Source organism: Rhodamnia argentea, chromosome 5 (assembly GCF_020921035.1).
Source record: "Rhodamnia argentea isolate NSW1041297 chromosome 5, ASM2092103v1, whole genome shotgun sequence".
Classification (NCBI taxonomy): Eukaryota; Viridiplantae; Streptophyta; class Magnoliopsida; order Myrtales; family Myrtaceae; genus Rhodamnia; species Rhodamnia argentea.
The window spans coordinates 15,647,895-15,662,287 of NC_063154.1; the positions used below are offsets into that span (position 1 = coordinate 15,647,895).

Here is a 14,393-nt window from a genome sequence, read left to right on the forward strand (position 1 = left end):
CCTAGTAATATAGGGAAATTATTTCCAAGGAAACATTTCAAGTAAACCACCCCCTCCCCCTTCTCTACACAACTCATATTTATTACTATTGATATTGTTGATGACTTTATGTGTAGTAAAGCAGAATTTGTAGCAGAATAGACTGCCAATATATGAAAAAATATATCAAGGATGGAAATGAAATCTACAAAAAGTAAAATTTACAATCGTATGCGTAATATGCGTAAAATTATTTTGTTCGAATCCAATACAATATGTGGTAGAAGCAAACATTAGAGTTAATTTTGCCTAATTAAAGAATGATGATAGCTTGAAAATGACAAACCAGTTGTGTCCAATTAAAAGGGGAAAAAAAATATAGTTTACGATATATTCAACTTCTGTGAAATATGACACACAGACCCTCACATCTACATATGACAAATGATCCTACTCCAGCCATCGGACAACAAACGACACATTTGCCCCCACACAACCGACTGTCCGCCTCTTCTCGCTAAGTGATCATATCATCGACTCTAATAACATTTATTAGGAGCGAGCAGCAAAAGCCCGATACTTTCACCCGGGAAGATCACCAAGAGGGAGCTCAAGTCCGAATGCGTAGCATATCCAGTTGAATCCACCTTTACTCAAAAGCTTAAGTCAATGAGTTATGGACCAATTTGGATATATTAAGCGCTTCACATCACATCGGTTATCAAATGTAGGACTTTTCTAACACAACTCACACGTGCATCTTAACAATATTCTTTTCCATAATTTGCATTTCATGATTATTGTCTTGGCAATAATCCTTAAAAAAAAAAGTTCATATTAGTTAAATGTGCAAACAAGTAGATAAGGAGTTTTAGCAAACATAAATTTTAGTACATTTAAAATACAAAACTCAGGCAAAGCACGGACAAGTGCACAAGTTACTTAAGCAAAGAGTAATTATAGCTACAAGAACATTTACACAAAGTATCGCAAACTCCCATAGGAAACTAGTTCCATAATTCATATCACAAACTGTCATACAAACAAGTACATCCGACATATACCGTTCCGAGGCAGGCTCAGACCAGTAAAATAGAAGTAAAAAAAATTCTAAATCGCAGCATATAGTATCGCGGCGCCAAATTCACATCACAGCGGCTCAAGGACTCGTAGCATCCAGAGACGTGTCCTTCGGAATGAAAGGCAACATTGGCTTGGGGAAATTGGGGAGATGAGGCAACTCGGGCACTTCCGGCAACTCCGGCTTCGGTATCGTTGGTATTTCAGGGTTTGGCAGCTCCAGAAGTGGCGGTAATTCGACTTTCGGGAGTGATGGCAACTCCGGCTTTGGCAGACTTGGGATGTCGGGAAGGTGAGGCAATTCGGGCTTTGGCAGTTCGGGCATCTCGGGCAAGGTTGCCTCCAGAATTCGGCGAGCTCCGACCGAGTTCTCACCAATCGTCAAGGACAGAGCAAGGACGAACAATGCCAAGAGATGCGGGAGCCCGCGATAGTTCGCCATTGGAGAATTCGATGGACTAGCAAATTGAAGAACTTTCGAGTGAAGAAGCGGTGAATATCAACTGAAAAAGGTGCAGGAGTGTTTGAGCAATGGCACGACGGCGGGGTTCTTAAAGAGGACCGGCGTGGGGATTGGGGGAGATCGCGAGTATGGTGTGTGTGGTGGGAAAATTATCAAAGTGTTAGCTCAACTTCTGAACCAATCTCATTTCCTTTTGTTCGACAACAAGACGGAGCAGATGATTCCAAAAAAGGATCTTTCTATTATTGGCTTCCTAAGCTTGTAGGATTTCATAGCTAGGCGGGAAAGAGAAAAGAAAGGAAATGAGTTATCAACTATATGCATGATAAGACGGAGTCCGTACTCTTGGTTAGAGCCGTCAAAATTGGTCACAAACCATATGTTATCCCACATTTATTGAAATAGTTCATGTATGGGGAAAATTATTAGAAATGTCCTAAACCTTTTACACTTTTACCAATTCGGACCTATTGGCGGGAACCGCTAACGTGGATACCAGCCGTCCTATATAGTACCGCGCAATATTGACATGGTCAATTTTTAATAATATTTTAATATCTTTGAATGTTTTTATTTATTTTTTCCTTTTTTATGTTTTTCTTTTTCCTTCTTTTCTTTTTTCCTATTTTCCTTTCTTTTTTTCCTCCAGCGTCGAGTGAGGGTCGCCCTTGCCGATGTCGAGCAAGGCCCGCCCCCACGGGCCCCCGGCAAAGGGCTACCCTCGACGGGGGCTGCTCTTGTCGAAGGCCAAAGGGGAAAAAGAAAGGGAAAAAAAAGGGAAAAGAGAATAAAAAAAAGAAGGAAAAAAAATAAAAAAAGTCATTAAAAAACATATCATAATTTTATTAAGTATTATCCACATTAGCATAGGCGTGCTACGTAGGACGGCTATCATCCACATCAATGGTTCCTAGTCAATAGGATTAATTGGCAAAAAGTAAAAAAGTTTAGGACCGAGTCGTCAAATTTGAAAAGTTTAGAAGTGAATTGGCGAAAGTGTGAAAGGTTTAAGGCTATTTTGATAATTTTTCTGTCATAAATGGGTCATGTGTAAACTCAAAAGTTTGGGTCATTTATGGGTTTTGAAAAGTAAAGCCCAAAAAAGATAGGTGTTTGCGAGTCAGTCAGTAGCCTACTTTCAACTCAAATTAAATATGGAGTCGTCCATTCTTTTTATTTTTTGGTCAAAAAGCTGCACATCTGTCAAAAAGCGACGATCTAAAGACAAAATTACTAAATTTGGATCTCAAGTTGGGTGGGATATCACTTGCTGAATTTACGTTGTATATAAATGGGTGATTTGAAACACACTTTGGACCAAAAAAAAAAAAAAAGAAACACACCATTTTCGACACAACTTAAACTCGACTTGACACACCCATTTAACGGATCTAGTTTTGGCAAGAGAAGTCGACATTTTTTCTATGATGATTTATCTATAAAGTGGTAAGCATGTTCCTTCTCACTCAATGCCGAGTTCGAATCCCCGCAATGCGCATTCTCTAACAATTTCATAAACCCGATCGTATCTGGTAATTTCTCGATATGCGTGGGACAAGAAAGCAACCACTATTAAGGGTACCTCTTTTTGGGCCTCAGCAGGGCCTAATTCCTTTAATGGGCCTTTAGTTGGGCCCGATAGCCTACTCTGTTTAGCCGAGAGTAGAGAAGCTCATGGCCAAGTTGAGGGTAAGGCCACTTACATTTGGAGGGGACGAAAGCAGAGTTGGAGATGCTAATGGCTGTTCTTCCATCGGAAATGGCGGACTTGTCGGGCAACATGGTGTTTGGCAAGCCGAGGGAGAAATCGCTTTTTAAGAAAGTGAGGGGTTCAAGACCCCTGAAATCGTGAGGCCAAGAAGGGGAAGACTAAGAGGCATGGGAGATTAAAGAAATGCCCAACCTCTGAAAGAACATATAATCGAATAAAAGGATTCGATTGGGTAGCCGAAGGACCCCGAGTCGAGAGGGCCGAGGGCATCGATCAATTGGATGGAGGGAGTATGTCACCGACCGGAGGTTCTCAAGGCCACTAGGTTGAAGAGGTGACCAACATCACCGAGTATATGCTTAGAGTTTACAGGCTGTGTTTAGCCGTCCGAATTTGGATTGAGATAGGATACGATAAGATGTGATTAAATATCCTTCAAATATCCTCTGGATTGAAAAAAAAAATCATATCATATGCTTGGTGGAATCAAGACACGATTGTAGATCTTTAAAAATCCTCCGCCATGTCCATTTGCTTCGGCCCGCCACTTCCAACCGTCCCCGTTGAGCCATTGGTCACCATCCTTGTGTTGCCATTGTCTATGCAAACCTTGCACGAGGTTCACCACCCCTTGTCTACGTCTCAAAGAACTCGAACGGGTCGGTTCGGGTTGCATTTTGGTTGGAAACCTGGACTTTAGTTTACGTAGGAACATACCTCACAGCCATCTAAACAAGTTCTGAATATCAAGAAAATGTAACGGCCACACCCCTTTCCTCAACTATCTCAAGTTCTATTTACGAGCACAGATAATTATCTCTCTGGCTTTAAGTTTGCAAAGTCCATGAGATGACACTAGTTACTGTCACTCAGCCACATGACTCGTGTTACTGGAGAAAAGGTTCTGGAACTTGTCACAATACAGTATAGAAGCCACGCCACCCGGAAAAAAGAGCCTAGAGTATCAATAAATCAATCTGTTTCATCGTAATTTCTCTGCGACAAAATATCTTTCATCGAAAATGGTTTTTCGGCTTTTAAATGTGATCAAGGGTCCTGAGATGATCTTGGACACGAGAGATCCCGAGAGTTAGAGAATCAACACGTGAAATTTTGCATGGATTCCAATAGAATCATACAAATATTACCTCATCTAGAGTTTGACTCAATAGAGAGATTTTGTAAGTACAACTCAAAAGGAATCAATACAGATGAAAATAAAAAAAACAATACAAACGGAGACCAAACCAGAGTTTGACTCGATGGGTTGGCTTAGCAGGTACAATTTCTTCCAAGAGACAATGAACCAGCACATCTGAAATAGTGTCGAAGTTTAACTTGATGACAATGCTTTGAACACGCTTCGATAATACATTGGAATTTGACTCGATGGTGTAGTATCTAGGATAAAGATAAATGTTGGAATTTGACTCAACGAATAGAACCTAAAAGCTACAGCTAAAAAAAGTAAAGTGTAGTACGATAAGTAAAGATAAGATAAACTTGTTGATTTATTAGGGGGCTTCTCTATGGTTGTCTAGTGCTATTTATAATGGTTGAAGTGGTAACTGCTCTTCAACGGTTGTATCTCTTACATGCCAAAAGTTGTCGTGTTCTCCCTCTACTTTAAATCTTTTGACTTGGTCTTCAACAAGTTATTTAACTTCAAATGACTAATGACGTTGGCTTCCTTGTCTAACCCTTCCATTAAGGTTGGTCATACCCAAGTTCCCCGCTTCTTGGGGCTTTGAATTTCGAAATCCTAATGACCGTCACGCATTGACTCTCGAGCTCGTGACACCCCTACCAATTCACCATAGGTCATAGAGGATAATGTCTCAAGTACACTATCGACTTTCGCACTTACGGCACATGTGGAAACATAAATTCTCTCGGACAATTAACAACGGGGATAGAAAAGCGGGAAATCAACTCAATCATTCAAACAAACGAAAATTTCATTTCATTGACCAAAAGCAGATAAGTTTTAACCCTACAGAGCTACACACAGTCATACACAACCCCATACTTCGGGATGACTCTCTAGGACTTCAAAAGACACACGGTCGGGTAAGGTTAAACTCTCATCTACTTCCAAAATCCTACAACAACACTCGCCTTAAAAGCCTACGGGCTTCATCACTTGGGACCCGAAAAAGGGATAACAACGACGGAGTGAGAATAATCTCGGTGAGTCAACGCCTAAGCCCGGCTTGGACGTTGATTCGCTCAGAAAATCCTACTAGGCAACCATAAAATCATCATACGTATAACGATCAATCACATGCAAACTTACCGGTCTTCAGCCATGCACAATGCAATGCTCAACTCAACTCAACAGCCACATCAAACAATCAACGGGCATGATATCATATCAATTTACATGCGCAGGACACCACACGAAATCCATTTATTAACGGGTGACCCACGCGCCCGGCGTGGTCGGCGCACATGACTAGTGTAGCCCCAACACTACGACTAGTAAGACTAGGCATCGTCCCTTACTTCCGGCGACAGCCACCGAAAGCTATATATCCAGTGCGCCCGACAAGGTATAGCAGACAAGCATTCCAAAAAGGAGCATCGGTCCATTACAAGCTGCGACCGGCATCTAACAATTCGTGTGATCCGTACGACTAGCACGGGCACGAATTGACGTGCTTTTGAGAAGTCATGTGGTTCTACACAACCGGTATGGTACAAACTTGTCGGGTTCCCCTACGATTGGCATGGTTTATCCTCATCATATGACCACTCGTGCACATCCGATAACCAACCAATTTTTATCTTTTATTTTTAGCCGGATGCTCATGCGAACGTGCTCAAAGGCTCCGCCCAAGGCCATTTTCATGCTAAAATATGCAATTTAATTCCGCACGTGGTCATATGAATGCATAGTATTACCAACAAGACTTTGTATCTGATACGGGGTGTCTGACACCCATAACTATTCACGCAACAACCAACGGTCAACACCGAGCATCCAATCAAACATTCAATCACTGCGGATTAATTAAGCATAATTAATAATCCCAACGATAATTATTAATCCAATTTCATACAATTAACAGTCGTACGTTCGGCTCTGGCCTATCGCTCGCTCGCGATCAAACACCAGCAATCATTGCCCAAACAATCATCCTAATCACCAATTAGCCATAGACGATTTAACTAGTTAGACTATCTTAAATAATTATGGTAATTTATCTTAAACCAAATTTCTATCTAATCCGACCACAATTAAATTACCTAAACACCCTAAATTGCTAACTAAGCTAATTAACTAATACTAAGCGCAATTAGCGCCCTAATTAGGGTTTAGGGGTTTAACTCACCAAAAATCGGCGGTCGAAGACGGGTCGGGCACTAGACTTTCGGATCGAGCCGAATACTATTCATGGCACTGTTCACGGGTGCTATTCACGATCTCGTTCACGAGTCTTGTTTATGGCGGGTACTATTCATCGAAAAGTAATTTCGGCGGCACGCGCTCGGGACGACGACGGGGTCTCGACGGCTCAAGGTAGGGGTACGATGGCTTGGGCTCACTGCGAAAACAAGGGAGGCCGGGGCTTGGGTTCGAGTGGCTCCCGACGGCTCTACGAGTGGCACGGCTTCGGAGCGACGGCGGCGCTACAATTCCGGCGGTTGGAACACCCGGATCTTGTGGGTCTCGGGTGGCGGTTGGAGAGTTGGGTGAGTAGAGGGTGAGGTCGACGAGGCTTGACGGAGCTCGGTTCCTCGGGGTAGCGCGCCACGAGACGGGGCACGGCCGACCCGAGGTGCCCGGCTTCGAGGTAAGGAGGAAGAGAGACGGCGTCCAGCTGAGGTGGCTCAGTGGTTGCTCGCGCGGGCTGGTCACGCCCTGGGCTCGAGGTGGCGGGGGACGGTGTTAAGATCTCGGGCGTTAGGGGTTTTTCGGGAAGCAACCAGTGAGCTTGGCAACACGACGACGGGGACGGCGTGGTTGCAGGCGAACGAAGGCGGCTTGTGTGGGTGGAGGTGGTGTGGCAGCAACTTCAGTCAAGGGGGGCATCGCAAACAACTAGAGGAAGAAGAAGAAGAAAAAGAAGAAGATGAGGGAGAGGGTCACGTGGGGGGGGCCGGCTGAAGGAAGAGAGAGGGGGGAGGAGAGAGAGAGTGATGTGAGGTGAAGATGATGGGTTGGTGGGGAAGTGACCTACATGAGGAAGGATGAAGGGTGGGGTCCACTTGGGGGTTTGGATTATTTTTGGCTTCTTGTGAATTAAGAAGAAGGGCAAAAAGGTAATCTGGTATTTTAGGAGTGAACGAAATTTTGGCGCCTTGGACGAAGGGTAATTTTGGTCTTTTCATAGGCTAGGCTCGATCATGATTAGGCTCGGGCGTGAGGATAGAAATCCTAAAATGTGGCGACTAAGATTTTCGAAACCTAATATAAACCGACGGGTGCTTTAGGAATCGTCCAAATAATTGTCACTTATATCCTTACGATCCGAAATTTTGCGTAGGCTGAAATTCAATTTTTCATCCTTTTGTTGAATTCGGGTACTTACAGTCCACGAATTTCCAGGGCGTTACAGTGAGTGTCGGTAGGACATTAACCGACACTCTTTTGATCGTGAAGGTGTGCCCATGTTCTCCGCATTTCGCGGACTTATCTCTGCATTTCGCGGACTTATTGACTTGTTCTCAAGGACTCATTTTGACTCTATTTGCCTCAAAACCATCCTCCCGCCATATAATACAAGAGGGCCATCTTCATATCCTTTGGTACTCCTTGAAAAGACCTTGAACCCGACGGGATTGCTTCTTTAAAAAGACCTTGTCACGCCCGACACTCGAGCTGCGATATCCCTACCTAATCGCCACAGGTCATAAGGGATAGCGTCCCAGGCGGACTATCGACATACTCGCTTACGGCGCATGTGGAAACGTGAACTCTCCGGTCAACAAACAACATAGGATAGTAAAGCGAAAAACGGACTCGACGGTCATTACGCCAAAAGATATATCGTTTCATAACCAAAACAGATGATCCTTAACCTTACAGAGTTAACAGTCGACCTATATTACCTCGTGCTTCGGGGCGGCCCTCTAAGACTCTCAAAAAGATATATGAGTCGGGTAAGGTTAATTCTCATCTACTCCTAAAAATCCTACAATGACCCTTGCCTTAACGTCCACGGGTTTTATCACTTGGGACCCGAAAGGTTAAACGACGAAGTGAGAATAATCTCGGTGAGTCAACACCTAAACCCGACTATGGCATTGATTTGCTCGGAAATCCTACCAGGTAACCACAAAAGCATTATATATATATATATATATATATATGTCAACAACATGCAAACTTACCGGTCTTCAGCCATGCATAATGCAATACTCGACTCAATTCAACGATCACATCGGACAAACAACTAGCATGTCATCATATCAATTTGCATGAGCAAGACACCACACGAAGTCCATTGATTAACCAGTGACCCACACGCCCGGCGTGGTCGGCACACACGCCCGGTGTAGCCCCAACACTATGACTAGCGGTGTCTACGAGGAGGACCAGACATCATCTCTTATTTCCGGCGATGACGACCGAAAACCGTGTATCCATGACGACTAGTACGGCATAGCGGACATGCATTCCAAAAAGGAGCATCGGTCCGTCACAAGCTGCCACTAGTATCCAACAATTTGTGTGATCCGTATAACTGGTATGAGCACAAATTGACGTGCTTCTAACAAGTCATGTGGTTCCGCACAACTCGCCTTGTACGATCATGTCGGGTTCCCCGTACGACCGGCACGGTTTAATCTCATCATATGACCACTCGGACACATCCGACAACCAACCAATTTTTATATTTTCCTTTTAGCCGGATTCTCATACGGACGTGCTCAAAAACTAGGCCTAAGGTCATTTTCATGCTAAAATATGCAATTTAATTCCGTACGTGGTCATATGAATGCACAGTATTATCCTCATGACTTTGTATCTGATACGGGGTGCTTGACACCCATAGCTGCTCACGTAACATACAATAGTCAACACCACGGATTAATTAAACACAAATCATAATCCCAACGATAATTATTAATCCAATTTCGTCCAATTAACGATCGTACGCTCGACTCTGACCTATCGTTCGCTCGCGATCAAACATCGGCAATCACTATCCAAACAATTAGTCCGGTCTAATCACCAATTAGCCACAAACGACCTAACCGATCCGATTGCCTTAAATAATTGTGGCCATTTATCTTAAATCTAATTTCTATATAGTTCAACCACAATTAAACTACCTAAACACCTTAAATTGCTAACTACGCTAATTAACTATTACTAAGCGCAATTAGTGCCCTAATCGGGGTTTAGGTATTTAACTCACAAGAAAAACCGGCGGTTGGTTTGGGTCGGGAATCCAAGTTACTGTTTTAAGGTCGGGTACTATTCACGGGACAAGTAACCCGGCGGTACGCGCTCGAGACGGTGGGTGGTGGATGTTCACGGGCTCAGGTTGGCTTGGGCTTAACAGCGCAGCATTACAGAGAGGGCAAGCGGCTCCGGCTAGCTCGCGCCCGGTGGCGAGTAACGATTCGTTGGGGTCGTAGGACCGGTTGAGCAGCAACTACGGCGGGGACGAGGCTAGGCGGTGGCCGGAGGTCGGATGGTGGTCGGCGGCCGGAGGAAAAAAAGCGTCGGGGCGGCGGGCCGACGTGGTTGGGGCGTTGGGTGAGCAATGGGTAGGGTCACGGGGTCGGCTGGGCTTTGGGTCCACAGATCTGGAGGTCGCAAGGGTCTTGCGGCTGAGCTGGGCTTGCGGGCGATAAGCGGCGTGGCGGAGGTCGGCTTAGGACAAAGCAAGGATTGAGCGGCGTGCGGGCGGTCGAAGGTCGTTGGGTGTCGAGGTGAGGGGCCGAGAGGTGATGACGTCGGGTGAGAAGGAGAAGTGAGCCGCGGGGCCTCGCGGGTGAGCCGAGCTCGCGAAGACGGCTGGTGTGGGTGGCGGTGGAGGTCATAGTTTGTGCATAAAGGTGGGGGGTAAAATAGTAATTTGCTAAATCGGGATTGAACGGACGTTTGGCATCCAGAACGGAAGGTATTTTAGTTTTTTCACAGGTTAGGCTTGGTCAAGGTTAGACTTAGGGGCGAGGATTTCAATCCTAATTCGCAACGACTAAGATTATCGGAACCTAATCTAGTCTGATCGACTCTTTGAGAAACGTCCAAAAATTGTCACTTACGTCCATACAATCCAAAATTTTGTACCGACTAAAATTTAATTTTTATCCTTTTTATTAAATTCAAGTACTTTACAGAAGTCGGATTTTCCAAGTTGTCACAGACCTTGAACCTCACATGTCTATCACATGTGTCGACTCTTCAAGTATCCCGCTCAGGTGTTGACTCCTTACGTACTTTACACACTTAAGCCGTTAACTTGCTGAGATTTTATATCTCGCCTATTGTTGTTAACCAACTTTCGGGCCGTTAGCTTGGAAGAGCGGTTTTGCCTTTAAGAAGGACGTGGATTTCTTGTGGAGTAGCTAAGAGTAGTATTAACCCCTAACCCCGATCCGGTACTTCTGAGGGTTATAGGAAGTAGCCCTGAAGTGGGGCTTTTATGTGTACAAACGTACTTCCCGGGGTTAACGAATAACTATTAATAGAATAGAATTTTGCTGATGTGGAATGGTGGGATGTCCTACTGTCTATCCCTATTGTTATTTTTGTGCGGAGAAGTGAATCGCTTCCACACGCTTTTAATTGAAACATAAAATTTTAAATGAGTCGGTGACGCGTCTTGAGACGTCACAACTTAACGACCGCGTAGGGATGTTGAAGTGCCGAAGGGTGCAGGGCGTAACAAAAATAGTCTATGATAAATTCAACTTTAGTAAATTACAGAGTGTAAGATGTTTGATAACTATAAAGTGAATTTATAAGACAAATGAACCTATCTCATTCCATCATACAATAAAAGACACATTTTTTTGCTAATTCTTTCTTCCATTATTTAAATTCTCATGATTATTGTGACCCTTGTAACTTTAAAATATTGAATTTCCGTATAAGTTAAATGTTCTATTGACATATAAAACTCACACAAAAACATGGGCAAGTGCACCAGCTACATTAATAGAGTAATTATAGCATACTTCATCGGCGTAAAAAGGAAGACACACAAGACATTACAAACTATGAACGAGCTCCATAATTCATATCACAAATTGTCATACAAATAAGTGCCACATCCTGTTCTGAGGCATGCTCAGACCTTTAAAATAGAAGTAAGAAAATACTAAATCACATCATATAGTATCACGGCTCCAAGATCACATCGCGGCGGTTCAAGGACTGGTAGCAGCAACAGACTTGTCGTCCGGAATCGTGGGAATAAAAGGCAATGTTGGCTTAGGGAAATCAGGAAGATGAGGCAATTTAGGCACTTCCGGCAATTCCAGCTTCGGTATTGTTGGAAATTCAGGCTTCGGTAGTTCAGGAAGTGGTGGCAATTCAACTTTTGGCAGTGATGGCAATTCGGGCTTCGGCAGGCTCGGGATGTCAGGAAGGTGAGGCAACTCTGGCTTAGGTAGTTCGGGCACTTCAGGCAACGTCGCCTCCAAAAGTCGGCCAGCTCCAACTGGGTTCTCGCTGATAGTCAAACACAGAGCAACGACAAACAATGCCAAAAGATGGGTGAGTCCGCCATAGTTCGCCATCGTAGAATCGATTGACTAGCAAACTGGTAAAAAAACTTTGAGCGGAGAAGCGGTGTGTTTGAGCAATGGCTAGGTGGAGGGTTTTTAAAGAGGGGGGACGTGGGGATTGGGGGAGATTGAAAGTATAGTTTGGTGGGAAAATAACCCAAAGTGTTGGTTCAACTTCTAAACCAATTTCATTTCCATGTGTTCAACAAACAAGATGGACCAGATGATTCCAAAAAGGATCTTGCACGGGAAAGAGAAAACAAAGGAAATGGTTTATGATCTCACTATGTGCAACATGACGAAGTCCTGAGTTTTGGTAGGAGAAGTGTTGGCGAGATTGGCAATATTAGCAAGATTGACAAGATAAATTTGCAAAATCATGATAAGATTGAGGATCAAGATCCACTATGTAATATATGTATTTACCATAAAAATCATAGACAAGAACTATGATTTACTCTTCTGTATTTAAGAAGAATGTATCTCCCCTAAGAAGATAAAAAAAATATGGACATTTCTCCCATGGATGTAAGCTTTTAAGGAACTTTTTCTTGGTCAACCGAACTACGTAAACCCTGCTCATATTCTATTTTCTCTATCTTTTCTATGCTCATATTAACTTGCTACAAGAAGTGAATAATTTAAGGACAAAAATCTAAGTTTTGTCGGGGACAGCTGTACATGAAACGTATACTTTATCTAAAACTAGTCTAAATTTATTTAAGTGCCATTAATAGATTTTTTGAACTTTTCGAAGTCTTCCATTCTCTTTCTCTATATATCCGTCCACGTGCACTGGACACTTTTGATTTTCTCTCTTCGCATGATAGAGATAAAGGTGATTGTCACTTACATTTCAAATTTTCTCTTTTTTAAAACTTGAGAGGGTAGAATATTTTTTTTATTGTGGTCTTTATGTGCATTTAATTTCCTTTTTCTTTTCTTTTGTCTTGACTTGCTATTGAATGGATATTTTATTATTATCACTCCAAATAGTATCATGGAAATAATCTCAATCTATAAATTTGCTCTATCAAAATACACACACACAAGTGTGTATATATATATTTACGTTCTATTTCTTGTTCATGGATCACATCCTTCTTACCAGCATTTCGAAAAGCAATTGTTTCTTTTTTCGGCATAAACTTTTTTGTTATGTGCCTTACCAAAAAAAAAAAAAAAACTTGTTTGTTATGTGGCTTAAAAAATTAACTATTCTTAAAGATTCATAGAAAAATGCCAAAAGATAAAAGGAATGGTGAGGATTTTGATTTCACAGGAATTAGCAAAAACGACTGAGAACTTATTAGCTGAAACTATCTTTTATGTAGTACGTCTCACATGATAATAGAATAGCCAACCATAGAAGAGTATTAACCATAGAAGGGTATTAAATAATATTCGGCAAAAATATAACACTACCACAGAAGTTTCAATTCATCACAAATATAATATAACGATATTTTTGTATGTAGAAGAGTATTGTATATTGTATCTATAACACATGGTTTGAAAACTAGTCTAATATATTATAGGCGATTCTGAACATTAAATATATTCAACTTTATCAGAAATATTCTTTTCTTATCGAAAATTGAATTTTTAGATTTTTCAAGAAAAATAACCTTTAAAAAAATCGTTAAAATTCTGACCCATATACACTTCTAAGACATGTAATGCATTCAATTTAATGAGAAAGATTCTTATTTTTTTCAAATAGAATGATCCTAGTTGTTTTCAAGAAAAGTTAAAAATACGAAGGAAAGTCTCTTGGAATCTCAATCTAAATACAAATATTCAGATGATATTTTTTCCGTGTAGTAAAGTAGACTACATATCAGAGAAGTTTTTTTTTTTCAAGAAAATTTTGAGAGAAGAGTATTAAAAATATCAACTTAGTCACAAATGTCCAATGATTCAAATATTATCTAGCGTAATAAGAAATATAATTAAGGGTGTGTTTGTTTAGGGAAAGTGTTTTCTCAAAATTAGTTTTCTAAATTTTCACCCCGTTTAGTCCACCAAAAAATTATTCGGTCAACGAAAAATACTTTTCGATTAACGCAAAGTTTATATACAAAATTAGAAAAGTGAATTCCCCAATTGGAATAGGTGAAAACACTTTCGAGAATTGCTTCCCTTGAACATTTTAATATTTTAATATTATTTTTAATGTTATTTTATTTTATTTTTCTTTTTCTTTTTTATTGTTCCTCCCTCACTGCGACTGGTTGATGGCGGCCACCGGCAAGCTCGAGGCTATCGAATCTAGTGACCTCGAGGCTCGCTAGTGGCAGTGGAGAAAAGGAGAACAAAAAGTAAAAAAAATAAAAATAAATTTAAAAATTCGAATTTCTTGCTTGCCTCAAATAAAGTTACGAGATTGAATTTATTTTTCAAATAAAATCCAAACACCAAAAAAAAAAAAAAAAAATTTCGGTAACATATCACCAAATAAAGAAAACA

At 41.7% G+C, this 14,393-nt stretch overlaps 1 protein-coding gene across 12 annotated transcripts in view; it reads right to left on the reverse strand.

Moving 5' to 3' along the window:
* Positions 1-923: 923 nt before the first annotated feature.
* The window catches only part of LOC115746596 (protein PELPK1), a 28,427-nt gene continuing 14,957 nt past the window's right edge, over positions 924-14,393 (reverse strand). For 4 of the 12 annotated variants that reach the window (XM_048278712.1, XM_048278705.1, XM_048278711.1 and 1 more), the window contains one exon: positions 924-1,324. In XM_048278712.1, the coding sequence (XP_048134669.1) occupies positions 1,139-1,324 (186 nt within the window). In that variant the 3' untranslated portion in view covers positions 924-1,138. Of the gene's footprint in view, positions 1,325-11,328; positions 11,757-14,393 lie in introns of those variants that run through there. The other 8 variants (XM_048278709.1, XM_048278708.1, XM_048278707.1 and 5 more) reach the window with 5 other exon arrangements.